We start from the raw sequence: 13,524 nt of genomic DNA on the forward strand, positions 1-13,524 counted from the left end.
GTTTGTGATTTTTCTTTATCTTGCAAATGTTGTGTCCGCAGGCTATTTGTGTATCCTCGTTTCATAACCAATACCTTAGTCTGTAAGCAGTCTGTATTTTCTCACACTCCGTTTCCTATCCTCCGTCTGTGGTTTCTCATGAGTCCGTTTCCTAACCTTTATATATATATCTTAATAAACAATACCTCAGTCTGTGGTTTTCCACATCCAGTTAAAAAGATGTCATCAAAATTCAAAGATAAAGTCAAAACACATTATTCAAAACTATGAGAACATATGTACATCTCTAACTATACTAAAAGAAATCTATAAAAGTCTATAAAAATCTATAAAATTCTATTCAATTCTATAAATTTCAATAAAATTCTATATAGTTCTAAAAATGCTATGAATCCTATTCTTGAAACATTCTGCGGACGTTGGGAAGCTTCTTCCTGAGCCTGGAGGAAACAAATCTCTTCCGGACTGCAGGCAAGGACTTTATGGAAGAACATAAGTACATCTCTAACTATACCAGAAGAATTCTATAAAATTCTATATAGTTCTAAAAATGCTATAAAGCCTAGTCTTGAGACATTTGTTGGATGGTGGGTAGCTTCTTCCTGAGCTTGGAGGAAAGAGAGCTCTTCTGGACTGCAGGCAAGGACTTGGTGGTAAAGGGGACATAGAAGGTGTCCAGAGAAAACTTCTTGGTATCGCTACGACCAGTCAGATCTGCAAAGTGGAGAGACCAAGGGTAACAGAGGCCACAGTGCAAACCTAAAGCATATAAAGCTCCAGATTTCATGGGACAGACTCCTTGGAATCTTCTAAGGAGCTGCAGGGAAGCATGCTGCTGCTGGCAGCCCCTTGAAGCAGGCCCGGGGAAAACCCTGACCCGCTTCCACAGGGCTGCCACAGGAACAGCCTGGCCTCTGGGCTGCCCTGGGACAGCAGGGAGCCCAGAGCCCTGTGCTTTCCAGGAATGGCTCAGCTGCACATGCAGCCTCCTGCTCCTCTCCCTGCCCCACAGCTGAGCACTTGCAGAGCACAGCTGATTGCAGGGGCACATGCAGGCCACAGCTGTTCCCTGGCAATGTGCACAGGCTCTCTGGGCTGCCACAAGAGCCTTCCTCCCACCAGAGAGTGGCCCAGCTCCCCCCTCACCTTTTTGTGAGGCTGAGCCATGCTCAGTCTTCACATTGTCCTCATTGTTTGGAGTTGCTTCAGGGCTCCCATTTCATGACGATGAAGGGCGATGGAGAGAGCGGGGGTAGATGCACACCCTTCCTTAGTGTTTTGTCATTTTTGGCAGATGTAAATAAAGTCACATCCGGAGGTGTCCAAGTCAGAACTTTGTCATCTTTCCGGAGAACATGAGACCTTCACCAGCCCAAAATGTCAGAGAGGTTTTCCTGCACGCGTGGAGGCTTGCTGGCTGCACACTTCTTCAGCTTGGTGCCCATCACCTCGTAGAGGGCCAAGGCAAGCCTGGTGGCCACCGTGCGGATGCTGGCGCTTCGGACAGGCAGCACCTTGTTCTCCAGGAAGGACCAGAGCACGGGCAGGGCGTAGCGCTCGACGACTTCAGGGCTCCTGGCATAAACCCACTCCACAAGCACTGCCGGGAGAGAGGCACAGCTTCTTACCCACCAGCCTCCATGCAAACAAGGGTCTACCTCTGCCTTTGCTTCTTGGAAGCCTTTCTGGCTAACATCAGCAAAATAGCACACAGAGCCCCATGATCCAGAAACGGGCAAAGCCGCTGATCATCCTTGAAACTGAACCACCAATACCTCAGGACTAATTTCTCCAAACAGAGCCTTGTCCCTGTGGCAGACTTTGTACTTTTACTAAATTATTTCACAATTTGTTTCTGCATGAACAATGAATGAAATATCAAATTGCCTTTTATTTCCATTTAGAAGTTGTCTAAACCCACACTGAAGATTTGGAAATGCACTGTAAGGAGGCAGTTGAGTGATTTCTAATAAAGGGGGTGATTCCATTTTGTAACTTCCATGTAAAGTGCCAGAAGTCTTATCTGACTCCCCTTTGCTCAGTGGCACACAGCAAAGGGCAGTATTAGAACACACTTCAAAGCCCCAGCCCACCAGAGATGGCAGCTGCTTGACAGCTGCCTTAGAAACATCGGTGACTATCCAGTGTCTTTGGCAGAATGCTTTTGTGCCTTTCAACACGGAGCTGTTCCAAACCTCAGCATGTCTTAGGGAATTACCCAGACCCCACTGCTATGGAATTTGAGCATCTTCATGTTTTAATGGCAGTTCCCCTCCAAATGTTAGTGGCATTTTTTCTTACAATGTGCACTGAAATAGGGGCATAGAGAAAGAAAAATGCTACACAGGGGACTGAAATGTAATCAGAAGGCAAGTGTTTTCTCACATTGTCTCTGAAATCTGCTCTCTGCTCATTTTCTGGACTGAACTATATCAAAAACAGACAAAAATTTGCTAACAACAGGCTCCTTGCATGGCAGATTTGACTGAGGGGTTAAAACCTGAAATGCTAGGGAGACCAGTCTTATTTTCTGATCAGACAAAAAGTTATCTAGTAGCTACTTATTATTCTGTGGTGGAAGAGACTTCATTTTCTCTATGCTGTTAATCCACCAGCAGTCATCAACACTGAAACAGCTCCTGAAAGTACCCAAAACCAATCCTGCTAAGCAGGAAACGGGTAATGGTCCACATTTCAAAATGAGACTTCATTTGAGTTGAAATGCAAATAAAGTCATTGGTCACGACAGAACTTCAGAAAGAGCTATCTGTTCCCACTAAACCTGAGTGAGGACATTTGCACTTTCTAAAGTAGTCCTCATTTTTGTTCATTCCTTTATTTGAAAAAGAGATCAAAATAACTGCAAAACTATATTCCCTGTTCCTGGGGATCTACTTGATTCAAATGCTCTTTGATGGTGGTTTGAAAGAGCCTTTGACATTCCCAATCGCTGAACATGCCCTGTTCAGATTCATAAGGAAGACACAAAGACTATGAAACCTTCTATTTAAAGATGCTGGCATAATTAGCAGTGCCATTAGCCCCAGTTAAAGCAAGGCTATCAGTCGTCTTCTCTACTGTATGTTGAGATTGTCATTTTTCCAATCCTTGGCTACTGCTGACACAGCAAGCTCCTCTGAGGAATCAATTCTCAGCTGCATTTGTAGCATTGTGGACAGTGCTGACACAGGAAGAGGCTGTTTGCACAGCCTGAAATGCTCAGTGCAGTGCCATTTTCACAGCACAGGCAGGCAGCCTCAGCACTCTGCTTCTGCCCCTCTGCCCCCAAAGGCTGCCTTGCACTAAATCCATGCAAGGATAAGTGTGATAGACTCTAACAGAGTATCTGATAGAGTGAGATACACTCTGTGTGGTGAGTTTTGACCTAAGCTGTGACCCCAAGGCTCCGCATGCTTCAGCCTCAAAACTTTCCAAGAGCAAAACAAGAATTCTGTGAGAACAAAACAAACTGATCCCCTGAAACAGCATTTGCCACCATTTTTCCTAAAGGCTCACAGATGTCCCTGAGGCTCCAAGAGAGGAGCCAGCTGGGCTATTTTTAGCCCCTTCCTATCCTGGAGGTGGGTTCTGAGATGTCCCCGTGAGAGCTCAGCCCCCAGGCCCAGCACCGCCCCCATCTCAGATGCTGCACAGCTCTGCAGCAGCCAGGGAAACCTGCCAGAGACACCTGCCCTGGGTATTGGGCAGGAGGGACAAGCTCAGCACCTCCTGCTGTGGCGGAGCTACTCTACTGTCCATTCCCAGGCATTCCCTGTAAATAATCCCCTAGAGGACCTCTTGGCTTAGAAGGGGAGGCCATACCTGTGATACACTCCGTGACAGCCAGCAGAGCTTCGCCATTCAGTTGGCTCCATTGGTTGCTGAGCTCTTTCATCAGTGATACTTTATCTACAAGTGAAACACACGTTTCTGCTTACTCTTCTGAGGTCATAGCAGAAAGGACAGTGGGGAGGGAAAGGGCAGGGGCAATCCCATTTTATAAAAGAAAGTCATATTCTGCTGATTTTTGAATCCTTTTCTTCTTTCCTGCCAGCCTACTTGGCAGGGTTAAAAGTTCCAAAAGAAAAGCTCTCCTTTCACATTTGAAAATCCAAAGTTGTCTTCTGTACCAGGAGCTAAGTTAACACATTTCACATCAGGCACCTCAAGAGTTCAGTTTCATGTAAGCACTGAAAAGGTTTTGCATCCCACAGTAAAAAGGAAGAACTCCATCCTTGGGACACAGAAAGGCACTGAGTCAGGCAGTTCATGAATTCACAGAGCAGCTGAGGTGGAGAAGGTGGAAACACCCCTTGAAGACCTGCCTCCTCACCACTCAATTTTTCAGGCATTTTCAGAGCTGACAACAATCTGTGTGGCAAAGGAATTTAGAGCAGCCCTTGTCTATGTAGGTGTTTGCTAGAGCCACCTTGCCCCATGCAAAACAACATGTGGAACAAGGCATGATTGACAGCTGGATTTAGACCAGTTTGTTCGAAGGAAATGAACTTGGTGAATCCTAAGTTCCCCTTTGAAAAAAGAAGACAAAGAAGAAAGGTGGAAAATAGGCAGCTAATGCCTATCATGTAGAGCCTTCCAGGTGGCTGCTCTGCAGAAGCTCTGATGGGCTGGTGTCCCTTCATGCCAACAGCAAAGCTGTTCATTTGGGAAGTCAGATGGGGCCCAAGCAAACTTTGCCTCTGAATTGTAGCAAAGCTGTAGTCCAGGACTTTGTCTTCAGATCAGCAGCACAGAGCCAAGGGCTCCTGGGACTTTTGGGAATTGCTGATCACATTCAAGCCTGTTGGAGGACTGGTTCCTAAGGACTGCACCTCCAAAGCTTCTGTGGGTGTCTGCGAGAGCCTTCCACAGACAACAGCAGCTGTCAAGGCACTCAGCGTTCTCTTGTGTCGCAGAGACAGAGACGCAGTTGAGGAGAGTCCATGCTGGGGCTCAGCCTCACCTAAATGAGCAATGGATCCTTCCAGCGCTCTCACAGCTGCGGCATGAATCCCGGGATCCTTTGAGTTTAGATTCTTTGTTATTCCTTCCACCAAACGGATGATCACGGGGCTCAGGGCATCTTCCAGGAGGCCTATGATTTCTGCCAGCACGTCCAGCGCCTTCTGCCTCACTCTCTTATGCGTGTCACATAGTCTCAGGTCAAAATAATCAAAAATCTGTGAAGAGAACAAATAACATGAGAACTTGATTAAAATGACCTTGTTTGAAGAGGGGGTGTGGAAATGAGCACTCAGCAATGTCAAAGGTGAAAGTGATCCTTTCTGTCAGGTCAGCCCTTGCATGCACAATTGCAATGTTTTCCTGTGGGCCTCTCGCTGGAATGGTTCTGCAACCTCATGCTGGTTGAAAGATTTTCATCTGTTTTAAAGAGGTTTAGTTGGGGACAGGAGAGTTCCTATGATGTTTCTCCCCAGCTATAAATCATTCAATCAATTCCCTTTATTAACTGATAAGACTACCTTTGCTTTACAAGAGTGGAAGCTGATATTTACAATGCCCGGGTTTCTATACAGTTGCCTCAAGTACTGAGGGCAATTATGATTCTGCCAAAACTATGGCTGGAGGAGATATAGGTTTTATTTTGTTTGTCTCAGAACCTGTGTCTGGAGATGGGCAGGGCTCTGATCAACTCTTCCAGGACTCAGACCATTTCTCTAACTAACAGGTAGACTTCTAAAATGCAATGTGCTGTACAGCTCTCATTAGAGCAGGCTCAGTCCCTTGAAAGCCCATTATCAGGCACCAGTTTCTGGAAGAAGGGGAAAAAGCATCTACTGGGAGGAGAAAGGATAGCTCTGTCCTTAACTGTTTTCCTCCTTTTCCAAAGAGAAAAAAAAAAGCCCCCCAAGAAGGGTGAGCACCATCTTTACCTAGAGGAATAGGGACAAGGATGGAAATGAGTAGCCAGAGCTGTGCCTGTGCCAGACAAGATGGAGTTTCCAGAAGTATCCTTTAAAAACATTTAGTTGAAACCAACCCAGCCTGAAACATCTCTTCCCCACTCAAACCCATTTTTTGTCCAGAGAATAAGTGCCATTATTGCTTTCAATGGCTGGATTCCCTTCACATAACCCAACTGGCAGTAGGAGACAGCAGCAGTTAAACCAGCAGGAAATTCTGTCATCATCTGATCAACAGCATCAATATAGAAAGCTGCCAGACAAATACAGCTGGACTGAAAAAACTTGTCCTGAAGCCTGGACCTGAATTCAATTTCTCTGGGTAAGAGGGACCAGCCTGTCCCGAAGAGCCAGGATGTCCTGCCAAGACACACTGAATTAACTTTACTTCCCCAGGCCTGGGAAAGGAGCTGATGGAATGGAACAATGAAGATACCCTACATACTTGGACAATGTTAGTGGAGATGAGCTGGGGTTTGGTTTTGGACAGGTCTAGGAGGAGTGCCACTCCTTCCATCCGTGTCTGAAACTCCTTGGCTTCCAGGAGAAGGTAAAGCTTCTGGAGCGGCTTCATCTCTTCCACAGCTGGAGGTAACGTGACCTGGGCTTTTGCACGGTGTAGGAGGCGTCCATCAGAGGTAGACTCCACCCTGGAAAATAAAACCAAATTAGGACCTGTTGGTAATAATAGCTTCAGTTAATTGTGACCAAAACATCTTGAGGAGCTTTCCTAGTGATGTCATTTCAAGCTAGAATATCATGAGGCTCTGAAGAACAACGTGAGCCTCACGCCAGTCATTACAGGAGACAATCTGCAAGTAACATTCTCACACTGCTCACTCAGAAACACCAAGGATGAGCTGCATCTGATCTATCTTCAGATGACTTCCAAGGCGAACTGCTCACATTGCTTTGTGGGGAAAGATAGACGCTACTTCCAAGTTTAAATGCCTCCTCATATGGGAGGTGTGTGTCTTATAATAAGGAAACACATCATTCTGGAGAAGTGTCTCTACACCAGGCATGACAATCTGGAAAAGTAGCTCAGATGCATTTGAACAGATGAACAGGGGCGTATCTGAAGGGTCCAGAAAAGCAGTAACAGAGATAAAAACAGAAGCCAGACATGCCAGAACTACGCTCACATTTTGTTTGCTTCCCTAGAGACCAGATCCACAGCTTAACAAACCCACTGGGAACAATTCTCCTGGATCAACCTGTCTCTTCCATGAGCATGGGCAGATGCAAGCCATGCTACTGAGACATGTGGTCACTTTCCTGCCACCGCTGAGCGGGACAGCTCTAAATAAATCCCCTCTGTTATCAGAGGAGAACAGGCACAAGCAGCTCTGCCACTAGCATGAAGAGACAGCAAGAACCAAATTCCTGTCTTAAACGCTGATTGCAGCACAGGGGGAAATAAACCAAACATGCTGTCCATCAAGTAAACTATATGAAGGACAGGAATATCAAGACAAAAAGTCCACATTGAGGCACCTGTTGGCCAAAGTTGCTCAGGAATTCCCTTACTACTACTACTGCTACTACTACTCAAACGTCATACTGTTTGAGGGTAAAAAAGCCATGAATCAGCCAGGCCAAACCACATGGATGAGAACTGTATCTTTGGGGAATGGCATCTTGTTTCAAGACTGGGACTTCTCATTAAAACACCCATCTACAAAAAGACAAAAGACTACGCTGGGATTTAAAAAGAACACCCTGGTTGCATTTCCTTGTCCCAAGTCAGGCAGCAGAAACCTGGCCCTCTTCGAGCCTCCACAACACTGCCCTTGCCACTGCACTGGATGGTCTGAGCTGTTACCAATGGGTGTCTTTTGTTGCCCAGTTTTTGTGGAAGCCTTCCAGAGAAGTTGTGTTCAGCATAATGCAGAAGTGGACAATTTTTATCCTAGAGCATTTGTAGGGAAAGGAAAGAATCTCTGGCACTGGTCATCTCCAGCAGAAAGATTTTCCTGAGGAAGAGGCATGTAAAGCACATGTCATGTACTTTGTCACATCTAACAAAAGTGCTCCCATCTGACAAAAGTACCGATTGCTAGAAGGCGATGTGGCCTGGGGCTTCTTTGAGCCGTCGCTCCTCTTCTTCACCAGGTTCTTCACAGATGGGCGTTCAGCCTTCTGGTTTTCCATCCCCTACAAAGACATCAAGAAACTCCATGAATCTTTAGAATTCAAAATAGGGAATTCCTGGATTAAAACACAAGTTAGAACCAGGACCACTGCTACCAAGGCTTAAGGAAACATTTCCTAACTTACAGAAATAAATGGAGCAGAGATTCAGTGATGCCAACTCTTTGTTTACAATAGCCCAAGGCAGGTTATGGGTGCTATCATACGGCAGTGAGCAGCAGTCTAAAATCCTAAATTCATTATTCTTGAGCATAAATGGGAATAATGCAAACTGGTAGGCAATGAGTGTTCTCAATGGAAGCAGCAGATTTGGACTCCTTGGGGGTTGGCCCACTATTTGGTTCAACACTTACTCTCCCTGCTCCTGCACAAAGTCACACTCCCTTCTATAATGTAGATAAAAAGAAGAAAATCCCCCCCAAACAAACAAACTATTTTCCACTGGATGCTGATGGATTCACCAAGCCTCTTCCAGCTCCACAAGGCTTGACAGCAGGGAAGATATTCCCAAAAGACCAACAGTAATTATAGCAATTAGGTTTGACTTGGACATCTTTTGTATATTTGGAAATGTCCTTGGCACCACTACTTCTGGTGTCTTTTGCAAAGACACTGTTATCCTCAGAAGCACTATTCTCACTTAACTGCTTGACTGGGGGCAGAGTAGGGAGAGCCCGTGGGGCCTTGCCCTTGGATGTAAACCCATTTTCTCCTCTTTCCCTTTCCACTTTGTGATATTCAAAGAATTCAAAGCCCCACTTTTTCCCAAATAATATCAGTTCCTCTGTGGTCTGCAGATGAACAGGCTGGGGATTAACAGCTCATTCCAGGAGCAAAATGATGCAGCAGAAGAGGAATGAGGTAAAGACACATCGAGTATGTTTGATCTCATATTAGCAGTGGCAATACTTGCACAAAGGAGACACTGCTTCTGCCAAGCACTTACTTTCTTCTTAATTCTTGCCAGGATATCTTCCAGGTCATGGGTGGAAAGAGATTGTTCCAAAAACTTCTTAAATTTTGGATTATTCAGCAGCATCTTCACCATCTCCTGTCCATAATGCCTAAGGAAGGAAGGAAGGCAGGAAATGAAAAGTGAACAAAGGAAGAGTGTTAACAGAAGCAGCTGATACCTTAAACTGATCAGGTGCAATCCTTGCAAGAGAAGGCATTACCTACTCAGCAAAGAGGGACACTTGCTTCACTGGACACTGCACAGTGTTGTCAGCTGAACACAAGGGACAAGAGGAGAATGTGGGGCCACAAAAAAATACCATTTCACTCTGAAACTGTGGGTGTGCTTCTGTGGGATCAAAGGATCCCAGGGAACAGGCAAAACACATCTGCTTTGTTGTCAGAGCCTATTAGCAATGTCCTGCTGCCATTGCACAATAATTTGCCTTTCTTTCACTGGCAGGGAAGCCGGAACAAAACACCTCATGCTTGCTTTGGATTATTCTATACTATATAGAATAATCAGGGGCATGGGCAGATAGTTGCTCTGGTGTCCCTGGCAGCTATTAATGGGAATTTCATCATCAAAGTAAGGGGATTTTGGTGGTTTGGGTTGGTTTTGCCACTAGGAAATGACAGATTTCTTCAAGAAGAAATTTGGAGGTCACTGAGCCACAGATAACAGCATTCTACAAACCTGCAGAAGTAGTTTAGAAAGACTGAATACATAGGCTAAAGACCTCTGAAATATTTCTAGGGAAGTCTTAGGTTAATGTGAAATAGATGTTTGGGATCCTTCAGTGATGAAGCCAACACTTTGCCTTTATCGTGTGCACCTAAGGCCAGTCAAAACTTTTTGACTGGCTAATCAGAGCTCTTTTGATCTCAGTAAAGAATCCTTCAAGTCACAGGAAGTTGGCAATGCTCTTTCTTGGTGGCCAAGCTCAGGTTACCCACTACAGTCATTTCCCCAGGCCATCCAGAGCAGTGGTCACAGCACCAAGGCTGACAGAGATCAAGAAGTGTTTGGACAATACTCTCAGGCACATGGAGTAACTCTTGGGGTGTCCTGCACACAACCAGGAGCTGGACTTGATGACCCCGATGGGTCCTTTCAAACTCAGCATATTCCATGATTCTGTGACCCTTATCCACACTGTGAGGTAACTTAATGTAACCTTTAGTTTCCACTCCTTTGTAGTTTTACCCTTTATAGCCAGACACAAAACCATGTTCCCGTTTTGGGAGTTGAAATGAAGATCATTACCTTGTGTCCTGGTGACAGTCCTGAGCAAGTGTCCCTGCCACGTGTGCCAGTGTCTCAGCCCTGGGTGTGCCTGCCAGCTTCGTGACTCCAATTCTCTGCACCAAGGACAGGAGGAGCTCGGCCGCGCACTTCCGCACCTGGATGTAGCGGCTCCTGGGAAGAAGAGAGCAAACCCTGGGCACAGGGAGAAGGAACAAGAGCAGCACAGGCCTTGGCCAGAGCCTGCTCCCTGTCCTTGCTGGGGGAAGGAGGCCTGGGCTCTCCCTGCAACTTCAGACACCTGTAGAAGGTTCTGTCCTCAGATAAACACAACGTTAGCAGGGAAAACACGCTGTGGGGCGGGAAGTTGCCGATATCCAGCAATGCAGCCTCTGTCTTTTATAAAGATTGGCAAGGGATACATCTGAGTGTTTTGACCCTATTCCAAAGCTGAGGAAAGGGTGGCAGGCATTTTGGCCAGGTTGTCCTGATCTAGAGACTGTCTCTTGGGAACTGTCAGGCCCAGCACCAACACTTAAGGCAGCATTTTCTTCAGCTGTCCCGTTGCACTCAGCCTGTGAAGGTGCCTGTCAAGTGATTCATCATCTCAAGGCTAAGCTGAAATATCAGTTTGAATGGAAAGTAGAGCTCTCAGGCCAGGACAGTCATACAAGCCTCCTTTTGGCAGGAGCTGCACCTGCTGTGCAGGCAGTGCCACACCCAGCACATTCTGCCCCATGTGCTGCACGCCCCAGCAAGTACCCTCCGTATTTCTCACGTTAATTGAATCATGAGGATACGTGGTTTTTCCCAGCACTGCAAAATACCCAACAGCGCTCACAGCGGTAATTGCAAATGTTTTCCCTCTTCCCAAAAAAGCACAAGGCTTTCTCCTTGGCCTTTGCAGGCACTTTCATTTCCCCAGTGGTCACCAGGTCTAGGAAAAGCTGACAGACTGGGAGAACTCCAGGAAGCAGCAGGAAGCTGAGTCAGAGGAACTTTAGACTGGATATTAGGAAAAGGTTTTTCACCCAGAGGGTGGTTGGGCACTGGAACAGGCTCCCCAGGGCAGTGGTCACAGCATCAAGCCTGACAGAGTCCAAGAAGCATTTGGACAACAATCTCAGGCACTTGGTGTGAGCCTTGGGCCCTTCTGTGCAAGGCCAGGAGCTGGACTCAATGGTCCTGATGGGCCCCTTCCAACTGCCCCTATTCTACAGATCTGTGATTCTGAGAACTAAGAGGCTGCAGCAGGGCAGAAATAGGTGACAAGAGGAAAGAAATGAGGTTGAAAGAGAATCAAGTCCCTGAGTTCACAGAAGACCCAGGATACAGGACCCTTCCCTGCGACCATTCCCATTCTCTCTCTCTCACCCCTTCCCCCACCCACACAGGAGAAGGTGAAGAATATCACTCAAAGAAGAAGAACCTACTTGGCTCCCTTGTCCATGAGAACAGTCATTGCTCGTGCAGGAGTCACCTTCTCTACCATGATGGCCAGGGCCTGACAGGCTGCCTTCTGAACAAACTCTGGGGAGTTCCACACCATGTGGAGAAGGACCGGAGCAACCTCATCCACCTCGGAATCCATGTCCTTCCTCAAGAGTGCAAACAGCTCTCCCAGAGTGACGATTGCAGAGCAAGACAGCTTTGACCGCAGGCTGGTCACCTGGGGAAGTCATGAGGGGAAACATAAGAATCACCTTGAAAAGAAAACCAGTTGCCTTAGACAAAACTCCCGGGAAATCACAACACCTCCCACTGTGTCCAGAGGAGCAAAAAAGCACAGTAAGAGCAGAAGAGCCCAAGCACAGAAAGGTACCTCCTCTGGCACCAATTTCTGCCCTCAGACCTGCTTACTACAGGCCTAAAAAATATATTTCACTAAAGTGTGCTACTTGACCCTTCTGTAATAGCAACTGCTTTGATTTTAGGGCCTTTTGTTTGAAAAAGAAGCAATTAACGCAAGGGCTGCTTTCAAACCATAAAGGCACAAGTCATAAAGATAAAAGACTCAGGTGCTCCTGTTCAAAAAAGCAACAGCTGTAGTTGAAGCACTCAGACAGGAAACACAAAACACAGGCTCAGGTCTACAGACTAATTTGCAGTGTTGAATTACAGCTTGGGCAGAGAAGGCACACCCTGAGCACACATGGAGATGAGCGAGCACACAGCTACTCTACACACTGTGTATGAAGTGTGGGGGACAATTGAGAACAATGTTCTCACCTCGCTGGTAACTGCCAAGCAAATCTCACGAAGTCGACAAAGCAGGACTTCTGAATGGGACTCAGCCAGCTGTTTGATGATGCAGAGTCCCTTCTCCTTCATCTCCCTGAAAGGCAAGTACCAAAAAGATGGATTTTTCTCTAGCCAAGAGCTAGGCAGCACCCTCTGAAATGACCAGGCTGGCAGCTCAGTCAAACCATGGGAGGTGCTTTTCATAGCGTAGTTAATGAAATCATAGACTCAGGATGCTGTGGCTGTCAAAAGCATACAAAACTCCAAGAGGCAAACAGGGGGGTGTCAGAGTCTTCATTTGTGGCCTTTCTGAAAACCTCTGGCACACCAAGTCTCTCTGTCACTACTTCCTAGAAGTTGTGAGGCCAGGCCATGCTGCTGTTTCTTGTCACGTCCCTGTACCTGTCCCTGAGACACAGTCCCATGGGGCTGTTCCTGGGACATTTTCCTTCTTTGTCAGCCCCAGCAGGCAGTTCAGCAGGGAGAGTCTGCGCTGCCACTCTGGAGCCAAGTTTCCACTCTATAGTCTCGGCCTGTGTGTCACCTACTCCACTGCACTGCACACTTTCCCCCAAAAAGCATCAGAGTGTCCCAGAACGGTTCCACCCCTGGGCAAGAACTGTTGAAACCCTGGCTTTTCCCAAAACACTCCTACCTAAAACAACCCCCACAACAGCAACATGTTATTTAAGAGGTGCAAACAACTCTATCTCTCAGCACTTGCTTTGCGCAGGCTCTCAGCTACAGGAAGGTCTGAGGGCTGCAGCACAGGGCTGGTGACCGATCCCACGGGCACCCCTGGGTGTCCTCCAGACCCCCACACCTGCAGGAGCTCTCTGCACCTCACAGGGCACCAAAGAGAAAGGGGAAGAGAAAGCAGAAGAGAAAAGGCAAAGCAAAGGCGACTGCACAAGGAGGCAGATTTTTCATGCTTATCCCAGTGGGAATGGAGGCCTTATCCCCCTGTGTGAATGAAGCATCCAGCAGAGAGTGGATGCTAACCCA

General features: G+C 46.8%; 1 protein-coding gene across 1 annotated transcript; it reads right to left on the reverse strand.

Moving 5' to 3' along the window:
* Positions 1 to 1,314: 1,314 nt before the first annotated feature.
* Positions 1,315 to 12,673, reverse strand: LOC144247276 (TOG array regulator of axonemal microtubules protein 2-like). The gene is made up of 9 exons (XM_077787688.1): positions 12,508 to 12,673; positions 11,712 to 11,947; positions 10,300 to 10,452; positions 9,025 to 9,142; positions 7,970 to 8,081; positions 6,370 to 6,599; positions 4,964 to 5,180; positions 3,823 to 3,909; positions 1,315 to 1,600 (listed from the first exon to the last, which is right to left on the reverse strand). The coding sequence occupies exons 1-9, from the start codon at positions 12,607 to 12,609 to the stop codon at positions 1,365 to 1,367; spliced, it is 1,491 nt and encodes a 496-aa protein (XP_077643814.1). The 5' UTR covers positions 12,610 to 12,673; the 3' UTR covers positions 1,315 to 1,364.
* Between the last annotated feature and the right edge of the window lie 851 nt (positions 12,674 to 13,524).

This window comes from Lonchura striata, chromosome 21, assembly GCF_046129695.1.
Source record: "Lonchura striata isolate bLonStr1 chromosome 21, bLonStr1.mat, whole genome shotgun sequence".
Taxonomy (NCBI): Eukaryota; Metazoa; Chordata; class Aves; order Passeriformes; family Estrildidae; genus Lonchura; species Lonchura striata.

Bases quoted from the DNA above. Each gene is read 5' to 3' on its own strand.
- LOC144247276 (XM_077787688.1), bottom strand. From the start codon at position 12,609: ATGAAGGAGAAGGGACTCTGCATCATCAAACAGCTGGCTGAGTCCCAT. The intron at 9,143-10,299 runs GTAATGATCTTC...TTCCTTCCTTAG, and splicing joins GACTGTCACCAGGACACAAG to GCATTATGGACAGGAGATGG. The intron at 8,082-9,024 runs GTAAGTGCTTGG...ATGTCTTTGTAG, and splicing joins TGGCAAGAATTAAGAAGAAA to GGGATGGAAAACCAGAAGGC.